The 13,342-nt window shown below is 34.9% G+C and overlaps 1 protein-coding gene across 1 annotated transcript in view; it reads left to right on the forward strand.

The window, feature by feature from the left end:
• TTN (titin) overlaps positions 1-13,342 on the forward strand; it is a 269,865-nt gene that overhangs the window by 102,240 nt on the left and 154,283 nt on the right. Inside the window, exons 102-119 of the mRNA XM_087819741.1 lie at positions 166-255; positions 352-619; positions 740-1,000; positions 2,624-2,833; positions 3,044-3,121; positions 3,220-3,246; positions 3,663-3,722; positions 4,025-4,108; positions 5,925-5,999; positions 7,258-7,302; positions 8,133-8,537; positions 8,991-9,053; positions 9,437-9,514; positions 9,679-9,756; positions 10,341-10,427; positions 10,661-10,741; positions 11,752-11,832; positions 12,543-12,626. Of these exons, the coding sequence (XP_087675867.1) occupies positions 166-255; positions 352-619; positions 740-1,000; positions 2,624-2,833; positions 3,044-3,121; positions 3,220-3,246; positions 3,663-3,722; positions 4,025-4,108; positions 5,925-5,999; positions 7,258-7,302; positions 8,133-8,537; positions 8,991-9,053; positions 9,437-9,514; positions 9,679-9,756; positions 10,341-10,427; positions 10,661-10,741; positions 11,752-11,832; positions 12,543-12,626 (2,155 nt within the window). The remainder of the gene's footprint in view (positions 1-165; positions 256-351; positions 620-739; positions 1,001-2,623; positions 2,834-3,043; positions 3,122-3,219; positions 3,247-3,662; positions 3,723-4,024; positions 4,109-5,924; positions 6,000-7,257; positions 7,303-8,132; positions 8,538-8,990; positions 9,054-9,436; positions 9,515-9,678; positions 9,757-10,340; positions 10,428-10,660; positions 10,742-11,751; positions 11,833-12,542; positions 12,627-13,342) is intronic.

A 13,342-nucleotide genomic window follows, 5' to 3' on the forward strand; every position in this document is an offset into this window, starting at 1 on the left:
CCACATTTGAAACCTCTAACATATGCCCTTTGAATTTCCAGAACCCTATAGTTGTATAAGATCATTTAATATAATCTAAGCAGCATCAAGAAGGAAGCTGAATATAATCGTGTATTCTCTAATTCAAATTTTATTTCATATGTAATACTTATCTTTTATTCTCAGGAAATTGAGGAACTAGAGAAGTCAGAGAAAGAAGAAAAGGAATTTGAAGAACTTGTGTCATTTATTCAGCAGAGGCTGTCACAGACAGAGGTAAAATTAAGGATGCTAATAAGAAAGTGGACATATTATTATTGGGAATTATAAGGGAAGGAGTAACTAATGCATTTTAATTCTTTATTCTCCTAGCCTGTCACTCTGATAAAGGATATTGAAAATCAGACAGTTTTGAAAGATAATGATGCTGTGTTTGAAATTGACATTAAGATTAATTATCCAGAAATCAAGCTTTCATGGTACAAAGGGACTGTCAAACTGGAACCCAGTGATAAATTTGAAATAAGCATCGATGGTGATCGACATACACTCAGAGTCAAAAACTGTCAACTTAAGGATCAGGGAAATTATAGATTGGTGTGTGGCCCACACATTGCTAGTGCTAAACTAACTGTAATTGGTAAGTAGGGTTTGTGTGTGTGTGTGTGTGTGTTTTAAAAACAAATCCGTGAGATTAATCAGCTGTTGAACATATCTGCCTGTGATATTAAACAAAATGTGTGCTGTGTCATACCAACAGAGCCTGCTTGGGAACGGCATCTGCAGGATGTTACTTTGAAGGAAGGCCAGACTTGCACCATGACATGTCAGTTTTCTGTGCCAAATGTAAAATCTGAATGGTTCAGAAATGGCAGAATTCTTAAACCCCAAGGTAGACATAAAACAGAAGTGGAACACAAAGTCCATAAACTGACTATTGCCGATGTGCGAGCAGAAGATCAGGGGCAATACACCTGCAAATACGAAGACCTTGAAACTTCAGCCGAGCTCAGGATTGAAGGTGGGTGACAGACTGTAGCTGGAGTTATTGTGGCCTAGGTCAGTAGCCAGTGGTGTGCAGGACCCCTGCAGCCCCACCGTCAGGCATATCCCAGAGTACTGATGTGTTCGTATTTCCCAACACACACACAGAGCGTTCATTCACATCTCAAAATTCATACAAAATCAAAAGGGAACTATTCACACAAGTAGCAATTCCTTTGCATAGTTCTTTTTGACCAGAAGCAAATTTCAATCTAAACTAAGCATGACTCCTTAATAGTTGTTTCTCTTAAATTCCCTAATTCTGTTAAATTCAATAAATCTTTACAATTCTAAATTCAGTAATTCTCACATCTATGATTCTGATTCCCAGAAAGAAATCTTGGAAAGGACCCGATTTCATGGCTGTATATTTAAAAGATCTTGGCTAGGAGTTGATATTTTGTTTATAGGAATTAGACTATCTGTATGAAACTTTATAGATAGAATTAACAGATATATGATGTGTGATTAGCAGCTATTTTTTAAAAATAATTATTCCTTGTGAGGATCATATTCTAACCTTCTGCATCTCAGAAATAAAGTGAAATCTCAAGACTTAGGAGCAAAAATATTCACTTCCTAGTCATTTGCTTGTATGCATTATCTCAAGGCACCTTTGGACTGTATTGAGCAACATGTTGACTATAATGATAGCAGCTGCTTTCAGTCCAGTTTTTGATGCCCATTTATAGTTGTTGCAATATGACTATGTAACTTCTTATATACATAAGCATTTCAACTTCTCTGACTTGCTTTACAATGGCTACCAATGCCTGATCATATTTTAAAGTTCAAAAACTTTAAACAGTTTTCACTTTAAAGGATCCAGTTGAAACCACTTCTCATTTTTTAAATAATGCATATTTTATTATGATCCTACCAAATAAGAGCTAACCAGGGTACATATGATATCTAAGATATTCATGGTGCTGTTATACATTGAATTCTGGACTTCCAGATAAAATTTTGGAGAAGGACTGTCCACTCCAGGACATTCTCCTACTGTGGACCCCCGCCATACTCAGTGGGTTGGCTCCTTTGTGCGTGCGCACAGAGGCTTACCAAGCAGGTTTCAGAACTCATAAAAATGAGTCTTCGGAAATTTAAGAGTACAGATTTCTTATTGCATTTAAATTATTTCACGGAGGAAATATATATTTCAAATAATAAACAATTCTAGATCCTGAATAGCAAAATTATTTTACAGAAGAAAGAATTTCAAAAGAGAATTGATTATAGAGTAAAATTAAGTTTGTTTCCATTATTTTGAACCTGTCATTCCACTAACTTTTTAAAGTGTAATTTTTTTGGGGGGTTATAAGTACCCTTGACTATTGCCTTCATGTAAATATTTTAAGGATTTTCAGGGACTTCATTATACTTGTTTTACATTGATCCTATAGGAATACATTTAAGTATTGGGATAATTTGTTTCTGATGCAAAGAAGTACATTATCTTCTTGTTTTATAATTTCAGCATTTTTTTCTGCTATTTTCCATTTGGATAAAAGATGGAGACTTTAAATATCTAGGGGGGAAGCACACTGAAATACGTTTCCTCCTGTACAGTCTAATTGTAACTCTCTTTGTACTTAAACAGCTGAACCAATTCAGTTTACAAAGCGCATACAGAACATCGTGGTGAGCGAGCATCAGTCTGCCACCTTCGAGTGCGAAGTGTCTTTTGATGATGCCATTGTAACATGGTATAAAGGACCAACAGAACTGACTGAGAGCCAAAAATACAACTTCAGGAATGACGGTCGCTGCCACTACATGACCATCCACAACGTGACCCCCGATGACGAAGGTAGTTTAATTGACAATGTCCCTGTGAATATATAATTTAAAGCTTGTCTGTTTTATATAGTTCTACCCTAGTTTACACTTGCACTCTGTCATTCTCCATAGAAAAGTTTTTTAGGAAAGAGAAGTATAAATGATAAATACTATATCTAAAGAAAGAAGTGTTATTTACAAATACATCAGAAAACAAAAGTTCGATGATTCTTTTCCTTAGGTGTCTACTCAGTCATTGCTCGACTGGAGCCAAGAGGAGAGGCGAGAAGCACAGCAGAGCTGTACTTAACAACGAAAGGTCAGAAAACACATTAAAACCGCACTGCAGTCTTTGAAACAAAATAGCCTGCCAAGACAATTCTAAACATAAAAATGTTATTTTTTTTTCTTTTGCAGAAATCAAACTTGAGATGAAGCCTCCTGGTAAGTTTTTAGAAAAATCAATCCTTGCTTACAATACATTCAGTATAATTTTGTAAATGAAAAAGCCAGACTAGAACATCTAGAAATATTATTTCTTGTTTTTACAGTAAAATATTTTTAATGAAAATAATACAAACATCAGACTTTGAGAGTGTGAGAAATTTGAGATAATAAGGTCTCATTCAGCTGATACCTAGGATCATGACTACTGGAATGGCCATAGAACAGAAATTTTCACAGGGACTAAACTTGCCTATGTGGTTACATATAAAACTTGCCTATATGGTTTGTGTCTATATGTTAGGTTCCGCTGTTGGAAATGCCTAGCAATCAAACAAAACACATCTTAGTTGTCTAGTAAAATTACACCTGAGTTTTCAGTCCCTCAATATTGATCAATAAATGTCCCTTTTCAGATATTCCTGACTCCAGAGTTCCAATCCCTACCATGCCTATCAGAGCTGTACCACCAGAAGGTAAGATCCGGGACCAAAACACCTGGGCTTGGGGCAACAATATTCTACATTACGAAATTGCCAACGCAAGACCGTAGCAGAGAGCCGGGACCTTTTCTTTCGTGTTGTGTTCTTAACTGTGCAATTAAAAATCAAAGCAAGAGTAGTTACATATAAATATATGCTATTTTAATTTTATCCAATTAATGAATTGGTACCATAACACTTTTGAAGTACTGAAAGAAATTCATGAGACTTTTTGTTATGCTTCACACAAAATGGGAAACCAAACCGCATAACTGATGATGGCATTTTTTCCCCAGAAATCCCTCCTACAGCTGTTCCTCCTATCCCTCTGTTGCTACCATCACCTGAAGAAAAGAAACCACCAGCAAAACGTATTGAAGGTACTATATGTCCTCTACCTAAATGTCAAAATACAGAATTTAACTATTGCAGATCTGGAAAACGTGGCTTAATGCAACACATTGGCCCTCTAGTGGTCAACAGTTTGAATTTGCCTTTCAAAATGTAAATTTGCTTTAAGTATTAACTAAATGTGTAAGACATAGGCCTACAGTCTGAACATCATTAGAAAAACCAACAACAATGCTTAATATTAAAATATTTTATTTTAATGGAATTACTTCAACATTAATGGCAAACTGATTTCATATTTCATATTTTTCTATGACATAATAAAAGAGTGCAGTCAATTTCTAGTGAAGTTTATGGAAATAAATCATACTAGTTTGTAGTCAAGTTGCAAATTATAGTTGGGTTGTTTTCTCAATTACAATGTTAAATACTCTTTAAACTTTACTATTTTGTTAAAAAATATGATTTAAGATATCTTTAATACATTTGATGTTTTTTTAAGCTAAGGAATGAACTCACCAATTAGGAGCTCTCAAGTGTGCCAGGGAACTGCTCCTCTCAAATACTTCATTAAGTACTAGTTGTGCCCCAAAGTGTTGAACTAAATTAGTCAGTAGACTGTCTGGGACTTGCTAGAGTTTTAGGGAGTTCAGAATTGCTGTCAGAATTTTCCCAGCATCATCAGGAAAAAATTCTTCATGTGCCAGTCACATATTTTCATAGCCAAGCCACCATTACAGTAGTAGTTTCCTGGGTTTGACATGCTAGTCCCATACTATCCACTACAATTGATGTTAAAAGCTTGAGATATTTTTCAGCCACACTCAGGAGAAATTCAGTTAAAAAAAACACACCACTAAAACCTTCCAGTTTTGTGACTAATACATTCTCAATAACAAAGAAAAGCATTTTTATACTTTATATGAACATAGTCAAATATATTTCATCTACCTCTGAAAGCAGAGAGGAACAAAAGTCAAAAATCATTAATTAGATTTCCATTTATATTTATTTTCAGGAATAATAATTCATCTTAATGAATGATTAATTCTTTGAGTATTAGTGTCAACATGGCTACGTTTAATTATCCATGGGGAAACTTGAGAAATTAAATCATATTTTAAAAATCGAAAACAGTTATTTATTCATGAATACTAAGAGCCACAATTGAGATATGATTAGGGCCATGGTCAAGTTATAACATCAGCAGTAAAAAAAAGAAAACTTCCACAATGTATCATAGATAGAACTTTAATTTCACTAATTCATGTATTACTCTTCTTCCTGACAACTAAAGTGCTCTTACCTAAATGTAATAAAGATGAAAATGTGTAGTTTTTCTATTTATGATATCACTTAGGTTCATTCTTTTTTTTTTTTTTTTTAAATATATCTTTATTGATTTCAGAGAGAGGAAAGGAGAGGGAGAGAGAGAGAGATAGAAACATCAATGATGAGAGTCATTGATCGGCCACCTCCTGCACATCCCCGACTGGGGATTGAGCCCACAACCCGGGCATGAGCCCTGACCGGGAATCGAACCCCAATCACCTGGATCCTAGGTCGACGCTCAACCGCTGAGCCACGCCCAGCTGGGCAGGTTCATTCTTAATGTTTTGAAAACTTTAAGCAGGCATAAAATCAATGAAGATGTAAATTCACCTTATATATTTTAACTTTCAAAAAACTTTTTCTGCATTCTAGTCCAAGATCTTTCTGAAACAAGTATTTTGCAATAGTGTGTGGTCTCTTGTTACCATCAAAACATATGAAAAAAAAATCTTAATACACCTCCTAGTTTCCTGAAAATATTTTGCTTATTTACATCTGACATTTTATTTTTAGTGACCAAAAAAGCTGTGAAGAAAGATACCAAAAAAGTTGTCACAAAGCCCAAAGAAGAGGCACCACCACCTAAAGGTACTATAATTAATTAATCAAAGTATGGTCTTATTGCTTTGCTCTTGGCTAAAAATTTTAAATTCCAAATAGTGGAGGGTGGAAGAAAGTAAGAGTTTGAATTAACAAAATGGTACCTCTTCCTTTACTTACTGTCACCCTCTTCTTTGACTCAGTCCCCACTTCTTTCTCTACTTTCTTTTTTTATCCACTGTCCTCCTGTGTCCATGTCTGCCCATGATGCCCAATGGCAACACCAGAGACTCTTGTTATCTCTGGATGGTGATATAAAGAAGGCACTGCCCTCTAGTCTAACAGCTGGTCTTGATCAAATCACGCAATGACAGGTCAAGGGCTGGTGCTCTCAGCTGGCTGCTCCTGCCCAACTTAGCATCCTTCCCGGTTTATCTAAGTAAATGTCAATATGTGCAGATTAAAAAAAAATGAACACCTTTTTGAAGGAGGATCAATTCAATTACTTGAATTTTTATTATACCCTGGAATGTTTTAGGAAAGGGGAAACTAAATGTAAGCAATTTGGCAAATTTATATACCCATTAGGGTAAATTTATTTACTCGTTTGATTAAGATTAGAGAACAGCAACCTCCTAAAAGAAGGAGAATTCAGGAGCACAGAGCACCACTCACTGAGACTTTTCTATGAATGGCCATTTGTGAAATATTATGGAATAAAATAAAATAAAAAAAGCATGCGTATTTCCTGAACTTTACAGTTAATCACTGAAAAAAATAAACATGCTCTAATTTTTAACATTAGATATATTGAATAGTCTCATGTTTCATGTTAACTTAAATTATTTTAAGTCAAACTAAACTAGAATAAAGCTTCAAAATTTCCTGCATTTCCATTAATATGGCATTGCAGGCCCTGGCCAGGTAACTTGGTTCATTAGAGTGTCATCCGGATATGCCAAGGTTGTGGGCTCAATCCCCCATTGGGGCTTTTACAAGAATCAACCAATGAATTGCATAAATAAGTGGAACACCAAATTGATGTCTCTCTCTCTCTCTTTCTCTCTCTCTCTCTCTCTCTCTCTCTCTCTCTCTCTTCCCCTCTTTCTCTAAAATCAATCAATAAAAAATAGTATGGTACTTCATAGCACTTCCAGCGAGGTAGATTTGAAATTATGAAAGCATTTGGTATATTAATAGTAGTCACAGATTATACAAATAACTAACAAGGGTACACAGGATTAGTAAGCATTAAAAAATGTGTGATCTAAAAATAAACATGTATTTTATGTTTTTAAAGTCCCAGAGGTTAAGAGGCCTCCATCTCCTACTGCCTTAATTCCAGCAAAAGGTAAATATAAAAAACTAAATATTTTTATTCTGTTTACTTCTGAGATTGACATCTGTGCCATGTATTCTTATTTTTACATATTGGGCTTCCAGCTTATTATAAAGTAGAGTTTCCTCCACTACATTAAAACTAACATTAGAAATGATAGCTACTTCATATTGCTTCAATCCTAGAAAAGGAAACCCAGGTGGATGTTTATGCAGCCCCAGTGCAATGGACGTAGGGAAAGAAGTGGTGAGGGCTAGATGGGAGAGGGGTTCATCTCTTATTGTTTTAATTGTAACTAACACAAATGTTTAGGATCATATAAATAATATTAACCTTTAAGAGTTTTTAAAAGTTGTATGAAAGCAACAAACTGATATAGCTACACAATTTTAAATATTATCTTTATCAAACTGGCTCAAGAGTCATATTCCATAGTCAAAAATGTAGCTCTAAAATTAGAAATGTTTTTGAAAGTTAGAAATTTAAATAGAGGTTAACTGCAGAAACATTGAATATAAGTGCCATAAAATGATGGCATTTTACAAACTGGAGCTTTCATAAAACTATGGGAGGTGTATCCATTTGATAATATTTACTGAATGCCATGTTGTTCACACTGAAAAAAAATCCTCAAATTAAGAGTAGAGTGTATCTTGATACTCCTGATAGTATTCCGTAGTCAACAAAATTTTACATGAAACCAACACAAGGAAAACATAAATTCTCAGTACGACACTGATGTAAAATTTGACTTTCACTTAGTGAAGGAATTGTATGGATATAATTAACATGCTAAGGTTATCCTGTATTTATTTATGTATTTATGTACTTATTTATTTTAGCTCCTGAAGTTATTGATGTATCCTCCAAGGCTGAAGAAGTGAAAATAACGACCATCACCAGAAAGAAAGAGGTTCAGAAGGAAAAAGAGGCTGTGTTTGAGAAAAAGCAAGCAGTCTACGAGGAGAAGAAAGTTTACATCGAACCTTTGGAAGAACCTTATGATGAGCTGGAAGTGGAACCATACACAGAGCCATTCGAAGAACCTTATTACGAAGAACCAGAGGAAGACTATGAGGAGACCAGGGGAGAGGCGAAAAAGGAGGTGCACGAGGAATGGGAAGAAGATTTTGAAGAAGGGCAGGAATACTATGAAAGGACCGAAGGTTATGACGAAGGGGAGGAAGAGTGGGAGGAGACTTACAGAGAGCAAGAGGTTATTCAAATTCAAAAGGAGGTTTATGAAGGTATGTATTAATTGGGTGATTTTTCTCTTTATTTTTGCTCAGTTCGTTATGTTTTCGATGTTATTAACCTGATTAATCATGGATACAGATAAAAGGATCGTTTCCATTTTTCAAGGTTAGAAATCTTTAGAAACTTAATTTTTAAAAGAGCCGTTTTCTTCTGTTACTTTCATGCTTTGACATTGTGTAAGTTGAATTATTTGGTCCCATTATTAAGATTAAATTCCAAGTGCTATTTTCTAAAGCAAAAGTTCAAGTTTTATAGTCAATGCCTTGCTGCATCTGTGCTTGATCTTGCTTCTAAATACAGCATGAAGAATCCCGTTAGCAATATGGATCTCCAATACAAGACCCAATTATATGTTATTCTTAAATTATTTCATTTGCAATTTAAACAACCTTTTAGAACTTATCTACTTAAGCACCCCTTCTTATTCTGTGTTTTTGTTAAAGAGTTACATGAGAGAAAAATTCCAGAAAAGGTGCCCGAAAAGAAAAAAGCACCACCTCCTAAAGGTATGTGATTGGGATTATTTAACTAGATCAGAGCATCAACATCATTATCATGGCTTGTTTGGCAAAGACGTATATATAAATCATCAGTTCAATCCAATAGGCACAACTTCTTCTCTAAGCTTTACTGTATCAATGAACTTTTTTCTAAAAATGTCTTAATTCATTTAGAAAAAAAATTAAAAATGATAAAAAGATTGCTATGGTAAATATAAAATAAAATATAACCCAAATATTTGAAGTACAGAAACTTGTACTTAAAGTTCAGAGCACCAACTTTGTCTCTTTCTAAAAAAAGTATACACATATATACATATACATATAGAGAGCAAAACTATGTTAATAGAAGTTCTAAAAGTACTGCAATTTCTTTAAAATACTTGCAGTTGCAAAGAAGCCAGTAGTTGAAAAAATTGAAAAGACTTCTCGAAGAATAGAGGAAGAAAGAGTTCAAGTCACAAAAGGTATTATCATTTAAAACACTTCTAGTATCATGTGCACAGGTAACCTGTTTACTGATATATACTCACATTAGTTATTTATATAGTCACCTAAACTAAGATATTTTAAATTTATGTGCAAAGCATTATTCTTCACAATACAAATGTATTTGTACATATTTTTTAAGTACCCGAAGTTTCCAAGAAGATTGTTCCACAAAAACCTTCTCGGACTCCAGTGCAGGAAGAAGTTGTTGAAGTGAAAGGTATATATCTTTCTCTTTCAGCTACAAGTTTTAATCATTTTTAATGTATATGGGTATGTGTACATATATTACTAAACAATTTACAAATCTGAAACCACCAGAATAAGGTCACTCTTATATAATATACATTTTATGCTGAGTTGCACATATGTATAACTTAAGTAAATAATATTATCTTTGCTTCTAGTTTTGCTTCAAAATTACATAATTTTTAAAGGAAGGTTTTGTGTTTAATGAATAGTCTTCTAACTTTACTATGCAATGCATTCCATGCATAGACTATTTCCCATCCTCTCATTTATATGGATAGACCCTAACAGATTAGGAAAAGTACCATATTACATGTGAAGAAGTTGTGTCTATTTGATTCCCATTTAATAATGTTTGATACCAGCTGCATGGGTCGTTTGTCCCTGTAGATCAAACATGATTTGTTTTCTTGTCAGTACTGAGTTGGTTCTTAAGCTTCATATTAACCCACTCATTCTGTGTCTAAACACTTAAATGTAGTGTACAACCTGTGTATTTGATCTGCTGTCTTGTTGTAGAAAAAGGGATACTAATGTGAAATACTCTCTTTAAAGTGCCAGCTGTGCACACAAAGAAGATGGTCATTTCAGAAGAAAAGATGTTCTTTGCATCTCACACAGAGGAGGAGGTGTCAGTAACAGGTATAAGGCAAATTTTAATTTGGGGGCTCAAATAGAAGGGCTTTACATGGAGTTTTTCCTCCTGTTCTTATCTAATTTGGGATTATGTAGGCATCTCTATCTCCTTTTAATTCTCTGTCATCTTTTCATTTCACATTTGTCTCCATTTTAATTTGTATTTCAACATTCTTTGTAAATTATAACTACCACTCACGATGTGACATACCAGTAATGATAATGTACATTTTTTCAAGTCCCTGAGGTACAAAAGAAAACTATTACCGAAGAGAAAATTCATGTTGCTGTTTCCAAAGAGATTGAACCTCCGCCAAAAGGTATTAATGATTCATTCTAAGTTTCTAAAATCTTTTAAAAGTTCCATAGTAAATACCTGAATATGTTAATATTAAATAATAGATTTAATCACACAGTCAGTAGACCTGTAGCCACTAGATACAAAGGATATCACAGGGAGATGGGAAGACCATGAGGAGGGTACAGGAGAGAGGAACGAAAGTTATGGAGGCTCTGTCCACACTTTAGGGAGCTCACAATCTAGTAACCAGCTATTTGGAAATACCAGCTCATCAGAGCTAATGGTTAAATTTTCAGGAATTTTGCTACTCAGTGTTTAATACCTCCAGGATTGAAAGTTAAATTATATAATCTTGCAATAAAATAAATTATATATGTTTTAAAACTATGCCAATCAATACTCAACACTCATTACTCCCTGTTTCACTGCCCTTTACTATTATGTATATTTCCGAGGTTATGTCGAGTATATCTGTGTTATGGAAATGCTAGATAATATGGTGTGCTACTGCACATCTCTTCTTAACTCCACAATGACGTCACAGTTGGTGGCCGAGGTGGGAGCATTTACACCACCACAGATATTGGAACTCAGAAATTGGCAGCAGCTACAAATTAGGGCTCCACCACTCCCCCAGTCTCACCCCTGGTCAAATCGTTAAACACATAGGGTACTAAAAATACTTGAGATAATCTAATGCAATTGTTCTAAGGCAGCTGCTTTATAAAAGTTAAGTTTCTAAAACTAGTGTCTGAGGAACAGGCACTGGTACCTCTGAGGAAAGGGTGCTCCTGCCTGTTCCTGGGAACGTGGAGGCTCCTGTACTCAAAGGTGAATAAGTCACAGCACTTTCTAGTTAGTTACTTGTCCATTTCCTTTTATTCTTGTTTCTAACATGTAACTTTCTTGCATTCAATTGGTATAAAACGGGGATGTCTACTCTTTATTTTAATTCTAAGTCTTGCAACCAACAGTATGTGCCTTGTCAAAATGCACAATTTCTCAAAAACGGTGCATTTATTTTTAAAGTCCCTGAGCCACCTAAGAAAACAGTCCCAGAAGTGGTTCCTGTTCCCACTCCTAAAAAGGTGGAGCCCCCACCAGCCAAAGGTAGAATAATGTATTTTTTAAAAATTTCTTACTGTCTGTCTTCTGGTATCTTTTTCTATGAGATCTGTATATTAACAAAGGAACATCTGTAGAACATCTGTAATATGTTTAATTCTGTGTATGTTGACTCATTAGTGTGTGGTAATGTGTTATATGAGTGTCAGTACCATTTTTAGACTCCAGACTATGCTAATTGGGTGTTTGTTGGCTTCATGTAACATATGTGGTGTCTCTGTGGTATTGATCTATTTGGCATACATTTTCATCACAAGTAGAGCATATAAAATTACTTCTTAAATTCTTTTAAATTTATCTTTATTGCTGAAGTATTACATATGTCCCCTTCTTTTACCCCAATAGCCCCCTCTACCCTGCCACCCCGCTCCCACCATCTCCCAGGCCTTCACCACACTATTGTCGGTGTCCATGGGTTATGCATATAAGCATATAAGTTCTTTGGTTAATCTCTCTCCACCACCATCCCACCCCACCCCTCTTCCCTCTGAGATTCCTCAGTCTGTTCCATGCTTCTATGTCTCTGGATCTATTTTGTTCATCAGTTTATTTTGTTCATTAGATTCCACATATGAGCGAGCTTACTTCCTAAATTCTTACACTCTTACTAAGGATTTATGCTTTAATGTAATCTTAAATGTCTCAGAATGAGACTAGACATTCTCAACATTTTTTCAACAATGGTATCTTTAAAGTTCCTGAAGTGCCCAAGAAACCGGTGCCGGAGGAGAAAAAGCCTGTTCCTGTACCCAAGAAGGAGCCTGCTGCTCCCCCAAAAGGTACACCAAGCTGATCATGGATAACCCTTCGCCCCAAATACTGGCCCCTTGCTTTATGTGGTCTTCATACATACTCTGTTTACATGCCCTGTGTATTTTTCATTTGTTTGTCAGCTTTAGGGGTCGTACTCTCAATATACATTATTTATGATATTGAACATTCCAAAGATATCTCCTAAAAGTGTTAAGAGAAGTAACTACATCAGACAGCTGTCTTAAATTTTTAATATCTTCCCTCTCTTAAAGAAGAAATATTTGTGAAACTCATTTTCTATAGGCATGTTTCTAGGAAAAAATTTTACTCCTAGAGTTGTGACTTTTTCTTAATAAAAAATGCTTTCATGAGTTTTGACAAGATCCAAAGACTGACAACTGTAGAGTATTTGGCAGAACTGAATGTTAACTAGATTAAAAGGTTCACAGAGCTACTAGTAACTGCCACTCTTCTGAAAAGCTAGTGATGCCGAGTCTCCAGTAATTGGAAATATATCGATTTTTAACATTTACTTTCACCATATTTCTTGAGACATTAATTGAACATCAAAATTTGTCATAAATGTTGCAATTATCTAATTAGCTAATTATGGAACCTTTCATACAGGCATGTTTGGATTCAAATGTGCCAATCCCTTGCTTTGGTTTTTGGACTTGGTGTTTGTTTTGTTGTTTTGTTTTGGTTTGGTTTTTGGTGATAAAAGACAGTACCTTATGGAGGC

Source organism: Miniopterus natalensis, chromosome 8, assembly GCF_054644295.1.
Source record: "Miniopterus natalensis isolate mMinNat1 chromosome 8, mMinNat1.hap1, whole genome shotgun sequence".
Taxonomy (NCBI): Eukaryota; Metazoa; Chordata; class Mammalia; order Chiroptera; family Miniopteridae; genus Miniopterus; species Miniopterus natalensis.